This window comes from Archocentrus centrarchus, chromosome 8, assembly GCF_007364275.1.
Source record: "Archocentrus centrarchus isolate MPI-CPG fArcCen1 chromosome 8, fArcCen1, whole genome shotgun sequence".
NCBI classification, from domain to species: domain Eukaryota; kingdom Metazoa; phylum Chordata; class Actinopteri; order Cichliformes; family Cichlidae; genus Archocentrus; species Archocentrus centrarchus.
Genome location: NC_044353.1, coordinates 24,114,796 through 24,141,418, shown reverse-complemented (window position 1 = coordinate 24,141,418; position 26,623 = coordinate 24,114,796). Strand labels below are relative to the sequence as shown.

General features: G+C 41.0%; 1 protein-coding gene across 2 annotated transcripts in view; it reads right to left on the bottom strand.

The window, feature by feature from the left end:
* The window catches only part of dock6 (dedicator of cytokinesis 6), a 30,571-nt gene extending 10,299 nt beyond the window's left edge, over window positions 1–20,272 (bottom strand). The window contains exons 1-28 of one of the 2 annotated variants that reach the window (XM_030736086.1): window positions 20,037–20,272; window positions 18,297–18,384; window positions 16,677–16,855; window positions 16,404–16,472; window positions 16,131–16,257; window positions 15,531–15,743; window positions 13,587–13,672; window positions 13,407–13,473; window positions 12,993–13,142; window positions 11,052–11,132; window positions 10,700–10,856; window positions 9,975–10,105; window positions 8,771–8,864; window positions 8,505–8,667; window positions 5,792–5,909; window positions 4,827–4,897; window positions 4,599–4,737; window positions 4,373–4,474; window positions 4,183–4,269; window positions 3,120–3,351; window positions 2,778–2,942; window positions 2,464–2,636; window positions 1,674–1,775; window positions 1,284–1,370; window positions 839–934; window positions 593–733; window positions 296–409; window positions 28–198 (exon numbers count right to left, since the gene is read on the bottom strand). In XM_030736086.1, coding sequence (XP_030591946.1) covers window positions 28–198; window positions 296–409; window positions 593–733; window positions 839–934; window positions 1,284–1,370; window positions 1,674–1,775; window positions 2,464–2,636; window positions 2,778–2,942; window positions 3,120–3,351; window positions 4,183–4,269; window positions 4,373–4,474; window positions 4,599–4,737; window positions 4,827–4,897; window positions 5,792–5,909; window positions 8,505–8,667; window positions 8,771–8,864; window positions 9,975–10,105; window positions 10,700–10,856; window positions 11,052–11,132; window positions 12,993–13,142; window positions 13,407–13,473; window positions 13,587–13,672; window positions 15,531–15,743; window positions 16,131–16,257; window positions 16,404–16,472; window positions 16,677–16,855; window positions 18,297–18,384; window positions 20,037–20,086 — 3,453 coding nt within the window. In that variant the 5' untranslated portion in view covers window positions 20,087–20,272. The remainder of the gene's footprint in view (window positions 1–27; window positions 199–295; window positions 410–592; window positions 734–838; window positions 935–1,283; window positions 1,371–1,673; window positions 1,776–2,463; window positions 2,637–2,777; window positions 2,943–3,119; window positions 3,352–4,182; window positions 4,270–4,372; window positions 4,475–4,598; window positions 4,738–4,826; window positions 4,898–5,791; window positions 5,910–8,504; window positions 8,668–8,770; window positions 8,865–9,974; window positions 10,106–10,699; window positions 10,857–11,051; window positions 11,133–12,992; window positions 13,143–13,406; window positions 13,474–13,586; window positions 13,673–15,530; window positions 15,744–16,130; window positions 16,258–16,403; window positions 16,473–16,676; window positions 16,856–18,296; window positions 18,385–20,036) is intronic. The other variant, XM_030736087.1, reaches the window with a different exon arrangement.
* Window positions 20,273–26,623: the final 6,351 nt, after the last annotated feature.

The window sequence follows — 26,623 nt, the reverse complement described above, 5'->3', positions numbered from 1 at the left end:
ACAGAGAAATATAATTTGCTGTAGTACCTGTGATGTAGTGGAAGATGTGGAAGGAGAGGGGGAGGCTGGGGGGCTCAGGATTGAGCAGGGCAAGTTGAGGATGACATAATGCTCATGGCTGCAGACAATACGAGTGAAGTCCATCCTCAGGGCATTCAGAGAGCTGGGATTCTGAGCTGTGTGCAACTTGTTGGCAATCTGTTTACGAAGAAAACGGTAAAAAAATACAATAGTGTGTGTGGGAGACTCAGAGGGTATCAGATTACAGGAAAATAGGCAGAAGCGTAATGGGGACCTGTTTGTAGTAGGAACGGATGAGGTTGAAGACAAAGCCCCGGTCCATGAGAGACAACAGGTCATTCAGGAAGAAAGCCAGACTGCTATTTAGCCTCTCCACAAGCTCCACATCCTGGAAGAGGAAAAGTCATGTGAGAGAAAGAGGAAAAGCCTTGGTTTATATTATATTAGTTTGTATACTAAGTTTGAATCAACTCGCAATGTTCAAGCTATGTATAAAAGATAAGGCAGGAAAAATAAATAAAGAAGCCACTACAAATTTCTTGAATATGAGGCAGCTTTGAGGATCCTGCACCTTGTGGAATCGGCTGACGATGTCTGCACTGATGGCACACACAAGTGCAGCGATATCATCCACAAAGCGGTCTGGGAACCGCTGTCGCCTGGGAATATCCAATTTTGAGGTCAGGAATAAGTGATGGGCCATGCTCTTTGTCTGTAGGTGGGGACAAATAAGAAGACAATATTTTTTTCTGCTCTAATAATAGGCCTGATAGTTTGTAGACCTTATGTCTTGTTTTACTTAAAGAGGCATACTGACCATCAGTTGGAAGAAAAACCAAGCTTGGTGCAGCGCTGCTTCCCTCACTGTGCTGGTGCTGACCACCCACTGTAAAGCCAGCTCCTCATGGAGCAGCTAGACATGAACCAACAACAAGCAAGCTTTAGCCTACATGAAGAAACTCTTTCAGATATGATAGTGTGCTATGTGTCTAGGCGAGCTACCAAGATTAAAATAAAATGTTTTTATTTTCTATTAAGACTAATTCATCAACTGTAACTGTGGTTTATGAAGGTTTAAGAGTAAAATCTGATAGTTATTCAGTCCAAAAAAAACCTGTAAGTTTTCACATCAATTCCATGTAGACGAGTGTTAAAATGACACAAATGTTGATGAATGATAATGATATTGGAAATCGGTGAATGTTATGACATCAAAATGTGTTAGTTTGTCACTTTTATTATTAGTTAGATGCCAGTTTTACCTTCTTTGCAATCTGCCTTGAAGGAACTGAAAACAAAGCCACGCTGTCCAGAAAGGCAGACATGCGATTGCAGCTGCGGTCGTTTGCCTGACATGGAGTGATGGTGAGGTGGACACACAGAGATGACGTGAAAATGGGTGAATGGAAATAGGTGGGTGGCCAGAGAACTTTCTATGAACTCCTAACAAGCCCCAGGCAGAACTTGTGCCTGTTAGGCAGCAGAGAGGATGTACTGGGAGTAGATAAAAAGGTGTGACAGGTGGGCAGAGAGAGAGCCAGACAGACACAGATGCAGTGGAGGTAAGAAATGACCCGCGAGAGTTGATGAGCGGCAGTGCGGGATGGAGGTGGAGGAGGTAAAGGTGAGGATGAGGTGAAAGGATTTGGCACCTGCTTGAGCTCACAGCTGGAGTTGGGGTTCCGGCGTAGCACAGATCTGGAGCCCCCGGGGGCATAAGCAGAGTTTACCCAGGAGTGGGAGCGGTCAATGCCCTGCCATAAGCCACCAGACACACACAAAAAACACACACACAGAGTGTGGCAAGAGGCAAGAGCACAGTAAGTGAATAGAGGGTAATTACTACACAAAAGATTATTTAGAGGAGAAAATCAGGGACAAAATAAAAGGAGATAAAAGTGATGAAGAAAAGAAAGCTGGGAGGGGAGAATAAAAGACTGAAGGTACTGCATGAAACACAAGGGACAGAGGCACAGAGAATTACTGCATTGTTGTCTAAGCAGTTTGATACACTGTTGGCACAGAGCTCTCAGTCGACCTGAGCTTATTGAATCAGCTATGAAGAGGCCAGAAACTATCATTACAACAAAATAACAAAGTGATATTGGCTCAACAGAAACTGGAAATATGGCACAAGGGGTTTCATAAAAACAGAAAACACAAGCTTGCTTTTCTGTGTAGCCAGACTGCAACAGCATTCATATATTCTATTTAACAGCATCCACTTCAGTGCTAGCCAAAAAATATGAGACATTTGGCAAATGAAATGAAGCACATGAAGCAACAGCTGGTTATGAGAATACAACTTTGAACCAATTGGCACACCTTTCCAAACAAAGCCCAACAAAGTGCATACTGCAGCTATTAAAACTGAAATAAATTCAAGATTTTAACCACTTTACTCTCTTTCAAACAGATTTGGACTGGAGAGGTGCATCTCACCTTGCCCCCCATGATCCTTTGCACCTCTTCATCAGGAGAAACTGGTGTGCTAGCCAGGTCTGGGTTGGAGTTGCTAATGCTTTTGGAACGGGAGAGCTGCAGACTGCTCGGTCGGGCTGTTGCCCTTGATAAGGTAGCATACTGCATTGGCATCTCATAGGCCTGGGTGCCTGCTGCTCAAGGAGAAGGAAAGAGCAGAGATGGTAGCAAATAAAAAATATCCCAAAAAAACCTGACAGCCTATGGTCTAGCAAAAGCAAGTTTTGTTTCTTCCAGCATAACTACGGGTTTTACAGCTAAGTCTGGAGACTCACCGGTCGGTGGCAAAGTAGGCTCGGCCGTGGGCAGGCGGAAGCAGTAATGAATGTAAGATGTTAGCAGATTGTTGCGGCCGTGTTGATCTTGGTTCCCTTCCAGGTTTTTGTGGATCTGATTGACCAACAGAGCCATGGCTTCGAAGGCAGCCCGACCCAGGTTCACTGCAGATAAATTCAAAGTGAGTGTTTTAAAAGGCAATCAATAATTACCACTAATCATCATATTATTTACTCTTTAAAAAAAAAAAAAAGAATTTGCATTTCAGTGTAGTTTGCAAAACAACAACTCCTATCTCCAACACCAGAATTGATGTAAAATAGCGTAAACAGCCTACTTACCAATTTGGCCTGCAATGACTGGAGGGTAGACGATGAGCTGAATGAGTTTGTTGAGCAGCTGATGCAAAAACCTAACACAGGTATCCAGCAGAGCCCCTTTCAGTGCAGCCATGCTGGCTTTCAGCTCCCCCTCCATGTTTGCCTCGGTTATGATAACGTCCTTCAGGCGGAAAGGGAAGGAGTACTCCTCCAGAACATACACTAAAGTAAAAAATTTATCCAGGTGGGGGTCCTAGGAGTACAACCACAATGAATAATAAGTAACAGCTGATGCCGGTGCACTCTGATTTGGAGGAACACTTGAAATTCTAGGAGACTGGAGTGATCAGGGGTGTCTGTGACCTTCCTTTTCTAAAGAGATATGAAATTACATGTCTTGATGACTTGCATACGCATAGTGCAAAACTAACCATAAAATACACTTAAAATTTCTCCACTTTGAGTAATATGCTCACAATATGCACCATACTTCTAAGACTTCCTCCCAATTATGGCCATTTGCATTCATATTACATGAAACCAAAAACTTTGGTTTTATATATTTTCGAGGTTCTATAAATATAAGAAAGTTACATCTAAGACTTTTTAACATCAGTTAATATGTGAGGCTGACTGGCCAGTCACCAGTCCAGGCCAAGAATGCTGGAATTCATCTGATTCTGGTCCCTGGCCAGTTGATCAGTAGATCTGTTTTTAACTTTAACCACTAAAAGTAACTGCTATGTTCCCATCTCTGTAGATAAACATCTCTAAGGGTTCCACCAATGGACTGCAAATCAACACCCCTAAAGCGAGCCCCTTAAGGATCTGGGATTTTGTTTGTTTGTTTGTTTTTTTGTTTTATTTTGTGGCACTGCCTTAAAGGGTTAGTTAAACTACAAAGCATGATGTAGTTGTAAATATGCCGTTTACATGACTGAGAATGTTTAAGATAATTTAATGCTTTTTAAGATCATTTTAATAGTACATCTATGATATTTATAGAATATTTTTAAGCACCCACAGACACCCAGTAATACCAACTGGGTACAGAAACGTCAGTATAAGAAACATATTTGTGTACCTGAGTGTGAACCGAGGAGGCCGCTTTCACCTCAACATTGAAGACACCTTTGTGATTATCCACCCACTTCATGCCTGGGAGCTGAACCTGCCAGAGTGACATCCAACTCATTTAACACTCAGTCACACTACAAAGGAATAGGTGCTGGAAGAAGAACTAATATTCACACAATCTCTTCAACCACACTCACGTCAGGGGTGAGCACAGAGTAGCTAGCCGGGGGCTTTTCCACAGAGACGGGCAGACTGAAGGAGCCGGTGCGTAGTCTGCCATGCTGCATCAGAGGGATCCACTGCAGGCGGAAAGAAAGACACGCGATCTCTTACAGATGGCAAGACAATAGACAGAGCTATCGAACAAGTGAGTGTGTGTGGGTGAAAGTATTCAACGAGAGCCAGCTGAAGGAGTGCACTCACAGTGTAGCCCACAGGGGTCTCCAGAGGAGTGTTTTGTTTGGGCTGGCAGCTGATGTGGTAGAAGGTGAACAGCAGGTGGTGGTTGTCTGTCAGATTGGCAGGAATCTTCATCTTCATCTCCTCATAGAACTCAGGAGACCTTCCGAGCAAGAGTTAAACAAGATATTCAGAATAGAAAGAAAAGTTGGACAGACTGAAGCAGGGGGTCCGCAGGTGAGGGAGCCTTACTTGTTATGGTAAATGACAGGAGTGTATGCCTCCTTCATGTACTCAGCACAACTTGACTTTCCAAAGATGACCTAGTTAAAAAAGCAGAGTATAAATGCAGTTCATCAATAAGAGATCCACCATCATCACCATAATTGTTTTCAAGCTCAAACTGAGCATAGTTCACTCTGGAACTTCTACTGTTAGTGGCAGATTACATTTACAAAAACTTTTCACTCAAAAGTCCTCTGAAACCTAAAAGATTAAATCACTCACGTAGCCCTTAACCAATGTAATAAATATATATATATATATATATATATATATATATATATATATATATATATATATATATATATATATATATTTTTTTTTTTTTTTTCCAATTATAATGCCATTTGAATTTGTGAATTCAGAATGGGTTACATGGGACAATATCTTTATAGTGAGGAGCCACTAAATTCTACATTTGATTATGAAACACTCATCATCAAAGCATACCAGCAAACCAATGAGCATCTGGAATAAATGAAAGAATGAGTGAATTTCAACCAATGCTGGATGAGTAGTTTGAGTAATCTATTGGAGTAACTGTCTCAGCCACAACCATGTTACGTAATAAGCAAAGTATATCTTTTTTCTACCCTCTGGATCTACATGGGATTAATGTTTGATATGCAAAAGAAATATTCTGAGTGGAGTGTCCCTTATAGTAAACACTATATAGTTGCATCATCCATTTGATACTAAATAAATATATAAAACAAAGAAAATCTGAGTGATAACATGAAAGATATGCTGCAGGTCATGAAACATAACTAAATTCTCCTTCCTTTGCTGCTCACAAATGTGTTCCTTTGAAGTTCACTCTAGCAAAAAGACATCATATAGTATTTCACTCCCTCAAGCTTTTCTTTGCGCCTGGGATTTCATTTTCCAGAGAACATCGCAGTCGTGTTGCTTGATTATCCTCGAGTGTAACTCACCGGTAAAGCTTGACTGGGGTCCTCTCCTGCCATGAACTGTACTTTCACAGCAATGTTCCTCACTGAGCCCTGACGGCTACTGAAGTTCAGACTTTGCGGGTAAACATAGAGCAGGTTCCTTAGAGGCAAAATAATGCAAGGCAGAGAGGGAGAAAGAGAAAAATAGAAGAATTTCAAAAAATCCTGTTATGATGTCAGCATGTGGCAATAAGATCATGCCTCATTTGTATTAATCACTTCCCACTATATACATATATATATATGTAACAATCTTATTCACAGAAAAAACAACATCATGAGTGTGCACATGTCAGGAGTGTGACCCAGTCCTGGCCACACTTGGTCCAAGTCACCTTAACTCCTGTCCAAGTTAAACATTAGCGGTAACTCCTGTACATATTTGAAACAGCTGATTTTAGCCACTTGTAAAGAGGCACTGACTCGCCACACAATCACGTGTGATCAACATAATCAACTAAACTTACTGCACAGAATATATTATTCATTGTTAAGATCATATTTTCTGTGTAAAAAAAAAAAGCTGCCTACATTGTTATAATGATGCATGTATTTCTGACCTAAATGACAAAATTAGTATCTCTGCAGTTAAACTTCAAGGCAAGGTCACTGTGACAAAGGCCATGGACAAGACCTGTGATCATACCAAAACTGAGCTAATGTTTTACTCTGGTACTGCACGTACACATCCAATATAAGGTGCAGCAGTCACCCTCCAGATTCATCACAGAAGGGCTGATGCTACTGCTATGACAGACAAATGCCTGCTTATAGCTTTCATTTTTAATTTACACATCCAACAGGCTTTATTCTGCACAGGCTCTACTGCTGAAAGATAAATCAGAAAATCTTTTGAACCGCTGAGAAAACTGAGGAGGCAACATTTATTATCACAATGATCTGGAGCCTGTGTTTGCTTTTTGTGGCCGGGGCAATCCGTGCAAGCCCGGTCAGGAAGGCCGGCAAGACGGAATACAAGATTGTGCCACAAGAAGAAGTCAATGTGCTTATGTTTGGGGTCATACAGTTCAGCGAATCCCTAAACTATGCTTATGAAACGACTGAGGCAAAGATAGCAAGAATCAGCCGGTCTTTGAAGAATCATGAGAGAACTCTCCAAAAGCTGGGGAAGCAGACTGAGCAGGCTGCAGAGGTGGAGAAACAGATGAAAGAAGTGCTACAGATGCTACAGGTAAGAAAACATGGAAATATGTAAACAACAGATTCCCCAGGTGAAGCTGAATGGTCGTGGTATTTGAGGAGAGATAATGACTCAGAATTACAATCAGGGTTCAATCTAAGTACAACACGCAGGAGCAGAGGAAACCTGAGACAGAGTACATAAGTTGCCATCAGATTAAGGGGGAGGAGCCAGAGAGAAAGGGAGACAGACAGCAGTTCTTTTCCTTTATAATGCCTACATAAAATCCTGTGTTGCTGTTAACGTTTGGGCACTCCCAGCCAAGACATATGATCATATTATTATTCACTTAAATTACCAGCTGCATATGGTTAAACCACACTCTTAATACCTAAGACAGAGGGAGGAAAGTGTGTGTGAAAGCTGCATGTAAGACTCTGGGAAAGCAGCTGCCAGCTGCACTGGGGCTTTTGTTGGGGGAAGAGGATAATATAGGCAGATGCTCTTTTGATAGGCCCAGATGGCCCAGCAAGAGGCTCAGACCAAGATGACTAAAGACTGGCTGACCGGTGTGGAGAAGGAAGAGCAGGAGCTGAGGGCAAAAGTGAACATGTTGGAGATGTACCTCAACAACTCTCTACCTCCCAGCATCAAGGAGCTGCAGGTAACGGAAAGCTGAACTAGTTACAACTCACCATAGCTTCTGTCACTCTCACATCAGCTGGCAAACAGCTGCTTCTGTTGGTTATTGCTTCATATTTGAACACCAGTCACAAATTCACTGACAGGTTATTTTAATGTCACTCCTGTTTGTAGGAGAGAGCAGAGGAACACGCCAATGTCCTGGAAGGCATCCAGCTTTTGACTCAGCTCCAAAGAGAGAATATTGCGAGTCAGAATGAGCAGCTCTCCAAACTGCAGAAGATGGTAAATAATTTGTTCGAACTATCTGATGTTCTTGGTAAACATTTGATTAAATTTGCTGATTAGCTCTCTTCTTCCAGAGTGAAGTGCTGACATGATCCAGATCTCAACTCCAGAAATTCACTGCACTCCCTTCCAGCCTTGCTATGGACGCTATAGGTCGACTGTACTGGCAGAAAACATACATTTTAGAGCCCTCATGATTATGTCCTTGTCATTATAGCTCTAATCTCTTTCTTGTGTATTATTTTTGTATATTTCAGCCTTTACTTCAGTTTGCTTTGTAAAGTTTGCTTTTAAAATAAGCTGTTAAATTATTAATGATTATGTTTGGCAAACTAATCTTACTAGTCTTATGTATATAGGAAAAAAGCTATTTTAGCTTGTTTTTGTATTTATGTACTTATCAAAAAAGTGTCATCAGTAAAAATCTGTTTCAGAAAAAAAAAATCATGGTGTTTCTTTTTCTCTTTTAACTACAAACTTAAAGGCTGAACAAAGTCTGGCTCTGTCAAAAATCAATAATCAAATAGACACAAGAAGCAAGCCCAAACTAGGTCAACGTATATTTGCTTTATAGACCAACAGTCTGCGTGTCCATGCGTGTGCCTTTGTAAGGTGACCGCTCACCTATAGGTGGTATGTGGTGTGTACACGTGGCGGGCAGGGAACTCCAGCACCTCTTTGGTTGGCCGAACCCGCGGGTCTGGATACGGCTTCACATGAAGCAGCTCTGGTGAGAGGCAGTAATGAGGCAAGTCTGGAGCTGGAGAAATATCGATCTTCAACTGGGCTGAGAGTCAAAATATGTCGGGGATTAACAACAAGGCAGATAAACAGTTCACAGCAAATCACCTTGAATATGAACCTAGACGGCAGAAGCATGCTGCGTTTACCTGTGACGGGCCTCAGTCGACGCAGAACAGAAGAGGGTCTGCGCATATCTGCAAGATACTTGTAAAGGTCTTCATCACTCAGCCTATCCCCCTCCTTGGTAAACAAAAGAGCAGAGTGTGTTCTCTATAAAACTCTTTAAATTTTATTATAATGTAGTTTTTGTTCATTCAGCTCTCTTATATGGAATATATTTTTATATATTTAAGTTAGCTAAGTTCTAGCCTAAAAGTTGATGCTGGGGACAGAGTTAAAATGCAGTCAGTTTCAGAAGAATTAGCAAAGATCTGGCAACCTAAGTGCACTGCAACGATTAAGAGGGTGTGTTGGATATATGTTGCAGTGGGAGGAGTATGTCGCAGAGCCGTCACACTCACAGGCTTTGTTGCATTTATCTCTACTAAAATACAAAGAGTAAAGACAGGCTGCAGTTTTGTACTCTTACAAAAACTAGTCATTTAGGAGGGAAATGGCATGTTAGAACTGACATTAATAAATAACATCACATTAATAGATTTTAATGGGATAGCATTTGATATACAAGAGGCCTGAATTTCTTTATTCACTGAACTGTTAAAAACAAGATTCTGATCATTTTTTCCCTTCAGTTTATGGTGACACGTGTCCGGTCTTTTTAAATAAATCCACCCACCCTTGATTCACAGTTATATAAAAAGGGATAACTGCAAACACTGCTGTCCTTTCACAACAATTTACCGATAACCGTTGTGCAACAACTCAGAGAGTATAATCTTCGATCGAGCACCTGCAAGTAAATACATTTTTCTTTAAATAATTAAATGGCCAGTATTGCCCCAAGGTTACCGGACAAAGTAGTTTTACAGCACTGGAACTGCTGATTGATTCCTCTCTCTCTTATATTGTCTACTGTGCAATTCAAATTCAAATTAATTGTATTTATATAGCAGCAATTCACAAGACAACAGCTATCTTGACATTATATAAAGTAACGAGCTGACAATATTACAAAGAGAAACCCAAAGATTACCTTTTAAAATAAGCACTTGGTGACAGTAGAGAGAAAACTAAACTCTATTTGATTTGTATCCATTTATTTGAAATGAAGTTATGTCTCACCTTTTGTGGCTATGGTGGTAAAACTCAACTACTCCATTAAAATAAAGGGTAATCTGGCCACTTTACCTCACTGTAAGCACAGAGCTAACAACACTGACTACTAAATACCTGCTTGAAGAAGTTGGTGACGGTGAGCGTTGCTGGCCGAAAAGTGGCAAAGTTACACATGTCATCACTAATGCTCATCCGCTCGAACCCCTTCTTCTTTCTCTCGTTCCACGTTCCAAGACCTTTTCGTTCTAGCAGTGACACAAACCGTATAACATGTGTGCATATGTGTTACAGGAATAGGAGACATTTGTTACTCTGATTAGGCAAATGATCAGCATACAATGACTAGCCACAGCATTAACACCACCTGCCTGATACTGTGTAGGTTCTAAAAAAAAAAGCTCTGACCTGGAAACAGAACCTCTGATTGTGTCCTGTGGTGTCTGACACCAGGAAGTTAGCAGTGGATCCTCTGAGAGTTGCGTTGTGGGGCCTTCATGCTTAGGAGCAGTTCTTTTGCATCCTACAGATGCACAGATCATAAAATAGGCCAATGTTTTGGGTTGTTTGAGTTACTCAAGCAATTCCTGAGCATTTTTTTTTTTTTTTGTATGTAGGGCACATTGGTGTGGACACCACTGACATTGCAACAATGTTTAAGGTAACGGTAAGTGTCACGCTAACACCCACCTGAAAGCCAGGTTTCCCAGCCTTCTAACATGATGATCACTGCTAACTTCTCCTGTCAGTACTTTTAATACTGTGGCTGATCAGTATATGTGCACACGTGAAATTATGCATGAAACGTATGAAATTGAGGATGAGTATGGGTTCAGCAGTACCAGAATCAGAGTCCGGGTCAGACCGGTCCAAACCTCCCACACTGCTGACGATGTTGAGTAGGTGAATGGCCGTCCATGCAAAAGGCATGCGAAAGCGGCCGAGACGTGTGCACGACTGCTCTGCCTGAAGGCGCAGCTTCTCCAGTTTCTCCTTGTGCTGCAGTGGGACAAAATATGATCTAAAAGATACTGAACAGCCTAAAACATCTGCAGGAGCCAAGCATTGGCTTACCAAAGAGGACAGTAAATATTGCAGCCACTCTGACAGAATTGAGTAATTCTTGTGACTAGACACAAGTGGCTGCAAGCTCTGAGCATTGCAACAGTTTAAAGAATATTTTGGCTCCATTACCTTAGAAGAATCTGATTCTTTCATAACCATGTAGGGCTCACAGCATTCACTAATGTCTCCTTGTTGAAGGACCTTTTCAAGCTGAAATACAACACATGCACTGTCAACACATTGAGGGAAATTATTTGACATAAAATAATATTTATTGTTGATTTACATCGCTGTGAAAAAGTATTTGCCTTCTTTCTGATTTTTTTTTTTTTGCATATTTGTCACACATTTCAGATCATCAAAGAAATTTTAATATTAGACAAAGATAACCTAAATAAACACAAAATGCAGTTTTGAAATGATGATTTAATTTATTAAGCAAAAAAAGCCTACCTGGTTCTGTGTGAAAAAATAATCCCACCCCGACCCCCATTAACTCATGAATTAATCAAATTTTTTTGAAAGCTGAGTTCACACCCAGGCCTGATTACTGCCAGATTTGAATCAAGAAATCACTCAAATAAAACCCGTCTGACAATGTGAAGTAGGCTAAAAGATCTCAAAAAGCACTGACAACTCACCCAGGAAGTCACAACATAACCCAGAACAACATCTAAAGCACTGCAGGCCTTAATTGCCTCTCTGTGGACTGACGGGACAAAGCTGAACTTTTTGGAAAGTCTGCATCCCGTTATATCTGACATAAAACTATGTCAGATCATAAAAATAGCATCATACCAAGAGTCAAACATGGTGGTGGTAGTGTGATGATCTGGGGCTGCTTTGCTACTTGAAAACTTGGATGACCTGTTGTAATTGGTGGAACCACGAATTCTGCTCTCTACCCAAAAACCGTGAAGGAGAATAAACAGCTGAAGCTCAAGCACACTTGGATTATGCAATAGGCCAGCGATCTGAAACACACCAACATGTCAATCTCTGAATGGCTCACAAAAACAAAACAAAACAAAAAAAAAAAATTAAGGTTTTGGAGCATCCTGGCCAAAGTCCAGACTTAAATCCAACTGAAATGGTTTGGCATGACCTTATACAGGCCATTCATATTTGAAAACCCTCCAATGTGGCTGAATTAAAATTCTGCAAAGAAGAGTGGGCCAAAATTCCTCCACAGCGTTGTGAAAGACTCATTGCCAGTTATCACAAAGGCTTGATTGCAGTTCTTGCTGCCAAGAGTGACACAACCAGTTATTAGGTTTAGGGGGCAAATCCTTTTTCACATAGGACCAGGTAGGTTTGGATAGCTTTTTTCCATGAATAAATAAAACCATCATTTTAAAGAATATATTTTGTATTTACTCAGGGTATCTTTGTCTAATATTAAAATGTATTTGATAATCTGAACCATTTAAGTGTGACAAATATGCAAAACAAGAAATCTGTTGGCCTATAGAGCCCCGCTGTCAAATGTTTTACTTGTACAATATGTGATATACTGAAAATCTCGCTGCAGCATTCTGTAAACCTTTGCCCAATAAATATTCATACCACATTAAGTAGTCACTGAATGTATTGTTTATCTTCAAAATTGTCTAAAAAGCATAAAAAATTAAAATAATTGCCTGAAGCATTTTGTAGAGCTTTGGACATTGAATACTCATACCAAGTTTCAAAAGAGTTGGCTTAGGGATAAGGGTAGAGTAAGGATTAAAGGTAAACATCAATGTACAGTATTTCTCAAAAATTTAGAAAATTCATTAAAAAAAAAAAAAAAAAAAAAAAAAAGATGAATTAAACAAAATCAAAAATCAATCTCTCCTAGTTTGTAGAGCATTACCCAAAAAGTATTTGCACCAAGTTTCGGAAGATTTCAAGTATAAATGACCGAGGAGCGAATTTAGCAAAAAGTTGACGGCCAGACGGCTCGGTATCGGATCAGCTCTGCTGACTGTCATCTGTCGTCGACGGCAAAGCTAAAAAAAATAAGACATCAAGAAGAGGGCAACTATTATTTCACAGCACTGTTCATGTGTAGTTTAGATATTTCAATACCTTAATGACCACAAAGATGTCAGGAGAAGGGTATGTAATGGAGAAAATGGCAGAACGGGCCAGTGTAGATATGGCAGTGTGTGGTGTATGAGGTTTTAGCAGTCCTTTCATCTGATCAGAGTTAAGGTCAAAGTAGAAATTCTCAGAGATCTGTTGGGAGGAAAGATAAGCGGGAATCAGAGGAGGCAGGGGAAGGAAAGATGATAATGGAAATGCACGTCAAGGGATGCTAATTCAGTTTTGACTCAGTGATCTAAACCGCAAGACCACTTAGGCCTTTTTGAGATGAAGGAAATTAAATTAGTGAAGTATGAGCTCAGCAGTATGTAAGTGGTTTTACAGAGTAAAACTCATTGAAAGAAGACTCATTATTCCAAATAAGAACTAATCAAATGGAACAAAGAGAAACAAAACCTTTTTCTTTTCCTTGATGTCATAAAGGGCGAGTGTTCCAAATATTGGCTCAATTTCTATTTCAAACCTGAAAAACACACAAAATAAACAACGTCAAATATGGAGCGCATTAGGGTATTTATAATAAATACAATAACCAGTGTGAAGATAGGCAGTAGCAATACTCCAAATGTTCCTCACTTCAGAGACAGACACTTGACCATGATCCTCTGGCCACAATGTTCCTTGGGCACTTCAGGAAGAGAGCACCTCTCTACTGCTTCATCCTACCACACAGACAAAAGAGCAAGACACCAGCAAAGCATTTACACAGATGTCATGGCAACATAGTGGCAGAGAAACAATAACGTGTCCACAGACATAAAAAAAAAAAAAAAAAAAACAGGAGTGAGAAAAGGAGAAAGGAGAACACTGAGGGAAGGAAAGCAAACAGTTCTCCTGGAGTGGTTAGATTTGCAGACATTATGGGCATTCACTTTATGGGAACATTCAATAATGTAACTCTGAGCTGAACAAATGGTAACAGCATTTCTAAACACTGCTGCCAGAGTGTTCTGCTTTTTGCAGCTTTAGCTCTGTGCTTTTCTTTTCGATTTCTGTTTTGCTTTCAGTTGTTGCACTGACTGTTAGAGGTGGAAATAATAAATGTCTTTTAAAGGTTTGGTTATCACTGACTGAAAAGAGTGCTGACATTTTTTTATTTTAGCATGCATGTCAGTAAATACCTCTTTTACACCAATGAAGTGCTGCTGTTCTATCTAACCAGCCCACATTATGACTGGTTTGAGCACAGATTACTATGTACCATTACTAACTATCAGGTTCATTTCTGCCCACCAAAAATCATGGTGGATTCACTGTTGGATTTCTTGCTGTAGTCTCTCCCACAGCCACAGATGTCAGTGATTCCCACTTTGCATCAGCAGACTGGGCACCGACACCATGTTGGTGGAAAGGGGGTATAAGTTACACAGCTCTGTCAGTGTGCTGCTAGTCTAAGCTGTCGCGTTCAATTCATTACACAACTAGCCTACAGAAATGCTGCACTTGAGATCAATAATTCGGAAGTTTATTTTTTATAGCAGAATAATTCGATCGTGGGCTGTTTCAAGGTTCTCACAGGTTGAATCTCAGGAGAGGTAACAACTCTCAGGTTACATCCACACTAACAAGTTTTAGTTTTAAACATCTAACTAACAACATTTATGCCCAGTGCCAGCACTGCTAATCCATTTCAGGACCATTAAAAAGAGACGTTTGGAAATGCTGCTGACCCAGTTTAAGTTCAAAAACTCCAGTTTTGTGTTTCAGTCAAAATGATACAGACACTTAAGTTTGCTTCCTGATGGAGTCTTATACCTCACACAAAGAAACCTAAACATTATAGCTAGGCTCACATAGCCTTTCTGATTTCTCCTTTCTGTGAGTATACTGTTTCCCCCATTGTCATAGCTTCCTCTGGCAATGCTCCCAGTATTGCACAAATATGTTGCTGTATTTGCTTTGCGACAACCCCCAATTTAAATTTTCACCAACACGATGGCCGTATATTTACTTTCCTCAACAGTTCCACCTCATCATTGCTCCATGCAGAGAAATCTGCACTGCAGATATTACTCTGTGTACCAGAGTATTACACTAATGGGTATTTATTATCACAAATTTATAATACCATGTTTCCCAGGGAAACGGTTACCCAGAGTGGTAACCATTCATTATCAGTGTGGTGTGTTTCCTCTAAACTGAGTAAACCTAAAGCTTCTCTCAGTTGCTCCCTGATTTACAAGGGGTTACCACAGCAGATGCATCTGTATATTTGATTTGGCACAGATTTTTATGCCGGATATCCTCAAATCCTCCCAGGGATTTCAGTATCCTCCTGGTCTCGAACCAGGGATCTTCTGCATGTTACGCAAATTTGTTAACCACTGCACTACGGAGGGAGCAAAATAAATAAATAGATCAACTCTGGCAAACCCTACATTAACTGTATGGAACTTAAGTAACTGTGCTATTTAATCTAAATTTGTTATCAAAAGTTACAAATCTTTTTTTTTTTTTTTGAAGAGTTTTGTCCTAATTTAAACCACAACAAAGTCAGATATAAGACAATTAAATACAAACCTCATCAGGGGGCGGGAACAAGCCAAGCAGGTCATTGTGGCGCCCCTGCTGGCGTGTCTCAGTATTCCGGCGGTCCATGTCCTCTGCAGCTGTTCGTTCAAGCACAGTTGGCAGGAGAGCATCTGGAGATGAATTCTTCAGGTCAAAGATGCTGGAGGCCCAGCTGCCCCGAGGCGTCTCATCGAGGCTGACTGACCGCCGCTTTGCGTCATCCTGAATCACACAAGATGGAGAAGTGAGGTTGTTTTTTTTTTCTTCCAGGCAAAGATGTGTTAGAAGAATTACAACTCACTACATATCCTATTACCCATTTGATATGATTCATATGGGGAAAGTGTAACAGATAATGGATAAGGAATTTAGCTATTTATCCATTAGTCATTCTCCATATGATTAACTTGCTGACCAGAATATAACTCATCCTGCCTTCTCTGGCAACTCCACCTCTTTGTCCATGCATTAAATGATGGCAATTTCAGAGTGTGATAGCTGGAAAACTTTTACTCCTGGCAATACTAAAGCATGTTTCATGAACCTAACCTGACTGAATGCCCTATGGTGTTTAAAACAACAGGGTCTTTGAACGTGACAGGCATCTACCTGGTCATCCTGGCGCTCAGCTGCAGCAGCCTCATCCAGTTCAAAGGTCTGTTTGACCAACCCTCGCTGCCTCTCCCTCTGCCGCTCAGAGTTATGAGGGGTGTATGTGGTGCTGTAGCGCTGATATCTGCAGGAGAAGAGCAGTAGCCCCACTAATAATGTAACTGTCAATCACATGCAGCGTGAACTCAGAAATGTGGTGCACATTATTACAAAATAGATGAAACACATACTGTAGGTTAATTTAGCTGGTACCCCACTGTGACCACTTACTTTCTTTGAATGACAAGCCAGTCATCTGTGTAGACAGCCAAGGCATCTCTCACTCTGGAATCCAGCGAGCTGCACAGAAAAACACATGAATAATTGAGCAAAGCATGCTTTTAATATTTATGCTCACAGAGAGAAGGCTTTGTTCCCATCTGTAGTGATGTTTGCCCATTACAGTGATATTAATGCTCAGCTTGTGTAGTAATGTCAAGACAATAAATGGAACTTGAGCGTTAAAGTATGAAGATTGTGCTGGCCATTAGTAGTTGGACTTACTCCTCTTCCTCAGGCAGGGGGGGCTCTAGTGTAGTGCACTCTTTGTCCAGGTGGAGGAGCTCCAGGTCATCCGGGGGGAACTCCATTAGCTGTCTGAGGGGGCCGGTCTCCACCCCGGGAGCATGACTGCTCACATACTCCTCAAAATCCACCGGCTCGACCACCTCCGTCAGGGGCAGCTGTCAGTCAGCATTAAACTATTATGGACTTAGAACTATTACATTGCTGCCATTTCTAGTATTACCACATTAATACAAATCACAGAAAAGGTAAGCATGTGAAAGCAGTGTTTCTCTTTTAAGTTTGTGACCTTCACAGAAAAAAATATTCTGTTTGTGAATTTATTACAGGTTTATTACCATTTCTCCCTAAATTTACTGTGTCACAAACTTCAATGGGGCTAGAGTAGCTTTGCATGATTTACAGTCCAAAATAATCCTTTTTTTATTATTATTATTATTACTGGACCTTACTGAAGCCCATCAGTTCATCCTCTGTCTGAAACAACTGTTATGGCTCTCTTCTTCCTTTTAATTTGGCTTTTGTCATGACGGACTGTCTCTCTCTCAAACAAAAGGATTAAACATCACATGGGTAGGGCTTCTGTGCTCACAGCCAAAGCTATGTGCTTGAGATGACTCCATTAGGTATATACCAAATTATTGATGACATACAGATACAAGAGCAGGAAAAAAAGTATCTGAAACCAAGAATATAAAGCAGTCTAAGGGATTACTTACACAAATTCTGACCTAATTATTTATAACTAGCCAAATGTATTATAAGGACCCACTACTACAGGAAATATGAAAAAGTATAAGGTCCACAACTGGATCGTTAACAGAAACTTTCTGCACCCCATGCATATGCAGGAACGCTGATGAAAAAGACTAATACTACATCTAAACAAGGTTAACCATTTCTTTTACAGTTCAAAGTTCTCACTTCTCAGTTTTGAACAAGGCATGTACTTTCGATTTTCTGTGTTCAATCAAAAGCAGAATCTCCTACAGGCCCTACTGCTGTAGCACTTATCTAAACGCAAAAACACTGTAAGTTGTTGTCATCTTTGCTTTTATATGGCACAGTTACACTGCAACTAAAAACAAGGTTCTACTCCACAACCAATGTTGTGCTGGGTCTGTTAGAAGACCACAGATGATCCAAAATTTCTTCTGGGCTAGTTAGAAATCATACTGACATCTTTAAAACAAGGCAAAAGACAATTTCCAAAACAAATCATCGTATATATATATATATATATATATATATATATATATATATATATATATATATATATATATATATATATATATATATATATATATATATATATATATATATATATATATATATTTAAAATATCTCCTTCTACTCTGAACAAGCATTCATGCAGAGACCTTGCCTGGCTGCTGAACAACACAGCAGGTATGCATGTTTCTAAGCCACCACCCTTCATAGTTGCTGCCAATACTAATTAAAAGTGCACTTCACATCTTCCTCTGTATCCAAACTCAGTGCACATTCACACAGTTACACCCATCCACTTCTGGACTGACTAATTGGAGCTTTAAAGCTGCTGGGCAGTAACACAGAGGGGTTAACTACAGGGTGACTCACAGGGTGGTGTCCGCCTCCTCGTTTCTTGGACAACTGAGGTGAGCCATAGTCTCTGGACACTTGTTTTCTGACCTCTGCAGCAATCGTCCTGAGCAACAGAAGGATTTGTAGGTTAGAAATAAAATGTAGCAATACAAATCCTGTTAAATGGCTTTAACAAAAATCATGTTTACATTTTATCACATTTACCAGCTTCAGTGTCTACAGCCATTCAGGAAATTACAATTGATTGACTCATCATCATGATCATATCCTGCAGAATCTGTGAACCCTCATCATTGTTTTCATCTCCTGATACTAGTAGCAATGCTGAATGGCAGCAGCTGTTCTGAAAAGGGACTTGAGTAGATCTAACAGAGAGGTGGTAAGCTGGCTCCAGGGAGCAGGCACAGAGCCAGAGCTCCATCCCTGGCCTTTATAGAGTAATGGCAATGGGAGGCTTAAAGACAAAGCCGGAGAAGAAGAAGAAAAAAAATCTTTTCCCAGAGACAGCAGGCAGCTGTTCCTCTAGAACCACAGCATGTCTATGTCTCTCATATACACAGCTGCAAAAACTTCAACATCTCTGTTGTGATTACACAGCTATGGTTCATGCGTTACTTCAATACACAAGGACTCTTAAGACCGATGATCTCTGCTTCCATCTCCAACATGTAGCTAAGCTTTCCTGATGACAAATCAGGATGCATTTTTTCAGGTTGAACTTTAAAAGCCGGTGCAATATTATTGGCAATGTGGAAAGAGTTTCTGCAGCCCTAGCATAGCTCCATTTAAAACAGGAAAAAGGAACACTATCAGCTGCAAAGTCAATAGCCAGAACACCCCTTCCCACCCTTTCCTGCATCCGGCACTAAACAATAGTCTGGGTCCCACTAAAGAGGCAGGATTTTAGGAATAGACTGGGAATCTCTTTCGTGATGTGTTATAGTCCATCTTGAGTCCATCGTGTGATGGTGAGAAATTATCCCCGTGCATAAGAATATATTGTCATGTTTATTCCTTGATGAAAAGGATCACAAAATGCACTGTGAATTTGACGCGAATGGTTAAGGCAAAAATTACAGGGAGTTACTTCCCTTCCAGTACCTACACTACACACATACACAAGTGTTGTTACTGTTGTTATTCCAAGACAGTTGACAGGTATGGCAAGCCTTAACGATTTTTCCTGGAATGTGATCAACATGTGTTCGGTGTTATGAAACACAGTAAATTTCCAACCCATGCAGTACCGCTTGATGTAGAGGCAGAACCAGTTTACAACATGTGGAGACAGGTTACTAATATATTCCTACGAGGTGTTCACACGACACAAGAACAATACATAATCCCCTTTTAGTAAGTGCAAAGCCTCTCCCTTATTATTGCTCCGAAACAAATACTCCCCAGAAAAACACACACGTTAATAGCAGAGTAGCCTTTGGCTCGGCGGTGTTGTACTTAAGTAGCTCAATCATTGTTGACAACCAAGCTCTTACGATGCTACGACAACGTGTGGAAAACACGTTATTAAACTTGCCAAAGTACAAGACACCTGTTAAAAGTGCGCAAACTACTTGACTACACCCCTTTCTCCCGGTATTAGGCTACAGGTGTGTTTATACTACACGGTTTATGCTTTGTGATACCTTACAAATCCTAGCTTAGAGGCTATATGCACCGCCTGTCCTGCAGGTCACTCTCAAGCAAAGCGAGCGGCAGTGTAGTGCCGTTAAACAATAACTTCTGTCACTGTCTCACCGGTTGATTTTATGAGCAAAAGCCCTCCTTTCGCTCGTAGTCGATGTCATTTCTCGTCCCCATGTAAGGAAAAGTCTTCGAATTAAAACTGAAAGTGGTCTCTTCTCGGGCTTTCGCTCTGTCCCGTCTTGTGAAGGGATGCGGATTCTCAGACCGCTTCCTTCTCCACGCTGGGACCGGGGATGGGTCCCTCCTTGTTCCTCCTAGCGGTCGGGAGCTGAACCGCGACCATTACTGTAAATCCAAACGTCACACATAGGCTACATCCGGTACTATTTCAAAATAAAACTCCATCTTCTTTCGTCATTTATTTTCGAGCTAATTATACGCAATATATACATATATATATATATAGTTTTATATTACGCATTACCCAGTACCTTTTGTTGTTGTTTGTTTGTTTTTGTGTCTTTTGTTTTTTAAACGTAAGATATATTTAAATTACAATAAACTGCACAATGCCGTGGAAGAATTAATTTTACGTTCGGCCTTACTATTCTTCCAGTTTGACCAGTTTGTACAAAGTGGCTATCATGTCCACCATCTGTTTAGGCAGAAATCTCATCTGACCGGTTTAGAGTGAACTGCTCGCGGCGCGTATCCACCTCGGTTTAGGTTTCACTGGTTTCATTTCTGTGTAAAATATAGGAAGTAGACCAAAAACATTCAAAGTCCTGTTACTCTCACAAAGAAGGTTTCTTCACTTTGATAACATCACTTTGACCGTCATCACCAACTAGATCAAAAAGGACTGTGTTTTTTGTGTTAATTTCAGCTCTCAGGGGCGGTCATATTATTCACGCATCATTAGAAATAACGCACAAAAGCTACAAGACTGCAGCTTGCACCAATCTCACAAGACGACACTGCGTGTTATACCCGGACTGAAACCAGCAGATGGGGCTGTTCACCATGACTGCAAGGAAAGGAAGCCTTGCCTGGTTGGTGTTTTTTAAAGATTCAATCTGTAAATTTGACCTCTGTAAGGATATATAAAAGGACTACAGCTTTGTTTACTGGTAGTGTCTGAAAGTCATACTGGTGAGCACAAGAACACTCAAATATTTCAAAAGCAAACATCTATAAAGGCATGCTAAGGATGTTTTAAGCTTACTATTTGACTGGATCTTCTCTCTGTCCTATTTGAGCAAATAAGGAATGACATTGGGCCTGACTTTTCCCTCTAATGGAGGACCTGTCAGTTTATGATAATGGCAGGTCTACATCTCCCTCCTATCTGCCTGCCTACAATCACCACTCTTTACCCCACGCCTACTATGAGGAAATTATATAGCCATGCTCAGTGCTGCAGCCCAACCCTGCCACCCAACCCCCCAACTCTCACTCCCTCTACCCCACAGTCCTCCAATTCAGCACCCTGGAGAGCTGCTGCAGGTACGCGGCTGTCCTCTGTGAGATGGCTGATGAATGGCATGAATTGTATAGCAGAGATTTGAAAATGGGGAGACAGGGTGGACCGAAGTAAAATTAACCTTGCATAACAGAAGTGTGGCTGTAACTGAGCAAGGACAGACAACTCTGGGATATATGTTTATGCATGTAGCAGTAGTCAGAGCTGCATTAAAGCTCACAGCAGGCATGACTCTGGCCCATAGATATTGCTAATGAAAATAAATGAAGCTCACACTCTCGATCTCTCTCCCTATGCAGGCATGCTTCCACCACAATGCCAAAACTCATCTTTCATTCTCTGCTGCCCCAAGACCCAGCAAATTCTAATTTATTGGACAATGGGGCTCTCTATAATTGATTCTTTTATTAATAAAAATCTATTATTCACCCAGCATTCATTGTGTGTATACAGTACTTCTCAGACATAACCTGAAGAGCTACAGCATATTTCTAAATATTTACAATGAACACTTCAATATGAGCTCACTTAGTATTCGTGCTGTGTTTTTGTGTGACATTGCAACGTCCTTGCCTGGTTGAAAACCCTCCTATAAGTAGGCTGAACCCATGCCTGCTTTATCCTTCAGTCCACACCTTCCCTGCCTGCTTCCTTGCCTTTCTGTTCATCGAAGGCTTTCAATCCTTAGATCGGCACTATTGTTTGTGCGCCCAGCCCCCACGGCAGCGAGAGCCCCCACCATCACTGTTGTGTTACCAAAGAACAAAAGAGAGAGTGTCAGACACCACCCACTAGATCTCTTTCACACCAGAGCCCCCACCTCAGTTCCAGATGGGGTTGCCTTTTTTTCAGGGTCTCTCTCAACCCCAAGAGTCCTCCAAAATGGAGCCCCTCCTCCCCTCCCCCTAGAGCCAGAACTCAGCTGCCCGTCATCCACCTGCTCTGCTGCCACGCGCCCGTGGTCAGGGCATGTCCCCTCTATATCCAACCACACCAGGGAGTCCTATTAAAACCATTAAGCACTTTTTTACTGGCGAGTGCTTCCAGAGAACCAATAAAAACTTAAAAGGAAAGGCAAAATAACCGAAATATTCCAGAGACAAGGAAAAGCAAACAAAAAAACATACAATAATTCTCCATCATACTTTTTATGGTAAAAAAAAAATCCATATGACATTACTGATCTAGCTTGCTCAGCTGCTCTTAAGGCAGGGTGGAGGAATTACACCAGAGTACAACATTGTAATCAATAATGCTAATCTCCATCCTATACTGGTGTGCTATACAGTTGTCAGGCAGCTGCTCTTTTTTTGGTTGTTGTTTATTTTTCATTTATTTTGTTTCTCTCAACGTATCAACATGTAGCATCCTCAGGAGATGATCTTCAGCCTCCACGCCTGTCTTGACCTTTCCCCTCCAGGGACAGAGAGTGGGTGCAGCAACAGGACACATCTGCTCTCAGACAGCTGTTAAGTCTCCTAATGTTGAGCCTACAGTTGGCGTTGTCACAGGGAGCAAAAGGTAATCATTCTTGAATTACATGATATCAGCCTAAATACTCACAAAAAACACACAAACTAGCGTTCACCTCATCCAGCAAGCAAAACAAAAAAAAAAAACAAACAATAAACAGTACATTTTGCTAATTATACAAGCATTATTCCATAGTTATTCACTAAAACATTTCTGTGAATCAGTTGCATGTATATCGAACACCACCCTGTACATATGAGCAACCACACTTTCTCCTCTGCCTACATTACATGCACGAATGCATGCGAGGGTTGTCACTCACTAACCGAGATTTATGGAAATATCCCTCCAAGCTCAAGTCAGCACAGTGCACAGAGCACACACTGCTATTAGTGTGCAGCCATATTTGAATATATGCAGATATATGCATGTATGTTTGAGCTCTTTACAGCCCTTAGTTTAGCCTTTTTTTTTATAGGTTCTGTGCTGCAGGAAATGGCTACACCATCTCCATATACCCATCCCACCACCATCCTCTAGTCCCTAAGGGTTCAAGCACCCAAATCAATTGAAAGAAAGAAGAGTGTACTGTGGTCCTCCCCTTACATCTGTCAGGGAGGGAAAGCAGGAGGGGCCACACTTACAGGCCATAACAGGAGAACAATATCAGTCCATCTGCCACAAAGCGTTTCATCTCTGATGGGGTGAAATATAGCTCACAAATACATCTACTTCTATATCATCTATGTGTATTAGCTTACTGCTGTCCAAGCCTCTACCAATTCCCAGAAGCATACGCAATGGTTTTTTGTCTCATATTACTTTCCTCCCACCAGCCAGCACTCTCCAGCCACCTTTCAAATTATGCTTTTAAGCCAAACAGAATGGTAAAAGAAATTGTTGCACTTTACACAGTGAAGCAGTTAATGAAACTGAAAGGCGACCAAGCAACAAAATTTACATGTAAAAAGTTCCAGAATAAAAGTACAGAGCAGCGAACCTGAAAGCTTAATGAAAGCGAAAGCACACATTGTGTGTGGAGAAAATACTAAAGAGAAAAAGTAAGATGCAATCTGCTAATAACCAGAGTGTTCTTTCATATTCAAATGGCGCTGCTGCTGTGTTTGGAGGATGGGTGTGGCCGGCTGATTCTTCTTGCCTCCTGAGCTGTCGCGGCATTGTGACGTCCACGATGCCATTTGCTCTATCAAATTATGCTATCAGATTGGTCATTGTTCAGCGCAGAGGACAAAAATGACAACCCCAAACAAAGCCAATCAAAGTCTACAGTGCTGCACACTGATCACCAAGAAAAAAATAGGTAGCCCAGTGATCCGGTAAGCTGGAGAAACAACACAAAATGGCCTGGCTGTTTACTGGAGGGAGGAACGAAAAAAGAAAAATCCCCAAGAGCCATCATGCATCTCTCTCAGCAGCAGGTAGAGCTGCAATCTCAGTCATTCATATTTAATTTCATAAGAGTTTCCGGCCAGACTAATGTGCTATTGATTTCAAGTCTCCTATTACTGAAAAGGGGATGGACCATGAGGGGGGAGAAAGCTGGGCTACAGGGAGTAAGAGCCAGAGACTGAAAGAGGAGAGGAGAGGAAGACGGTGGTGGGGAAAGAAATAGAGTGCACTGGCCACACAAGCTTTTCTAGGAAACATTATAATATTCCATTTGGACAGGCTATGTTATCTATCTAATAATCGACTTTTCCTCTGTCGAGTAAACACCACAACAAAGTGTATATGAATAAGTAGATTCCAGGATGAGGGAGGAAATGTGTTGACAGTAAATAAAGCTAAAAACACCTCAGCTTAACAGAACAGGCACACTCACACCTCCTCTGTTAATGTTGTGCCACATGTATGAGTTTTCTTCCATGTCAGATAGAAGTGGAGCAGCAGGAACCGAGGCGAGAAAAGAAACAAAGAGAACGTCTAAGAGCTTTGTGTATTTAAGGTCTCTCCCCAGATACCACCTCAGACAGGACAAAATGAAAGATTAATAAGCATGGCTTTATATTTAAAAAGGTTTTGAGTAAAACATGGTCTCACTAAAAGAGGTTAGTCTTGCCTCAACCACATGAACCCCCATCAGTGGCAGAGATAATATTATGATTAACACATAATCAAAGGGACAAGCATATTCATGATATTTCCTTTAATCAAATGATAAGAATGTAAAACATTCACATTGTCCAAAGAGGTTAAACACAGCCTGCACCTACACTTAATATGAACAAAAGACAAATACTGTACACAGAGAATTAAACAGGCACATGGAAAGCAGAATATAATACATAAATAAAAAAAATGACAAGAGCGTCTACTTCAGAGACTTCCTCCCACCAGCCTGTCTACTCTAATAATAGCCCAGAGACAACACATCCAGACAGACAGAGGGAGAGAGGGATATAGAGAGAAAGAGAGGAGAGAGACAGAGAAAAAGTGCAAGAGTGAACCCATAAGGGAGACCGCAAGAAAATTGCCAAATAATACATAAAGAGTTGAATTAGGCCAGTTGCCATTATCAACAAATGTCCTTTCAAAAAGAGGCTAATTTATTTTTGGAACCTTTCCTGAAAGCAAGAACTGCTTCACTGCTGCTGCCACAAAACCCTGGATTGCCAAGAGTCAGGCCTAGTGGAGAGACCACTGAATTAACCAGACCTGAGGCTGAATCAGCCTACCCATCCCCCAGATACACTGTCATAGTGTCACTCTCTCACTCAGCCTGTCTCCCCTCTTCTGCACACACACACACACACAAGGCCACTACCTTACCACAGGGCAATGGCAACAGGCACTCGTTTTTGACGTAACACTGTGAGAATAAAAGCGATGAAGAACAGAAAATCCTAGGCTGGAGAGTTCAGACCAAATGCTTTTAAAAATATTTTATAAATTTATATTCAGCATCCACATATCTAATATATAACAGATTTATCACAGTATTGGCAGAGCTTCTGTATAGATAATAGTTATCATTAAAAATATATCCATTTCTACTCCTGCTGTATTTTCTAGGCTATTTGTAAAGTTAGCTGCTTCTTACGAGTGCTGATGGCCTTCAGAATCAGTGTATTACTTTTGTTCAGCTCTTTGGCATCAAGGTGCATTCCATGATATACCAAAAGAAAAGGATCACCACAACAAGACTCCTAATCACCACTAGTGGAGAACCCTCAACAATATGAAAATAATCAGTGGAATAACAAAAAAGGTTTTTAAGCAAAACCAATGCTTGATCCTTTGATTCAGTAATGCACAATAGGCGCTTCAAATGCCCTCTTATTCACAGAGGAGGATTCAGCTGCCATGCTACTAACCAGGGCTCTAATGAGGGGCCACAATTAAGCCCATTTATTCACATTAAGTGTGAACTGCAAGTGGGCCTGCAGTCAGTTGACGGACCTGGGTGCTTTTGTGTTACAAGAGCTGCTTTTATTCAGCAAACAAAGATGGAAAAAACACAAGCACCTAATGACTGAATCTCTCCATCTCTCCTCAGACGTCCATACACGCCTGTAGAAACATACACACACGTTTGCTTTTGCACACATGGACACAGACACACAGACACAGACACCCACACACACACACACTCGTTCTCCCTCTCTAACAAACTGACTCAAAGGCTCCAACGCATCCAGGCTGAGTTGAGTCACTGCTTGTCAGAAGGGTGGGGGCGGGGTTAAGACAGACTGACAGTGGGGCTCCATCTCTATCCTCTTAT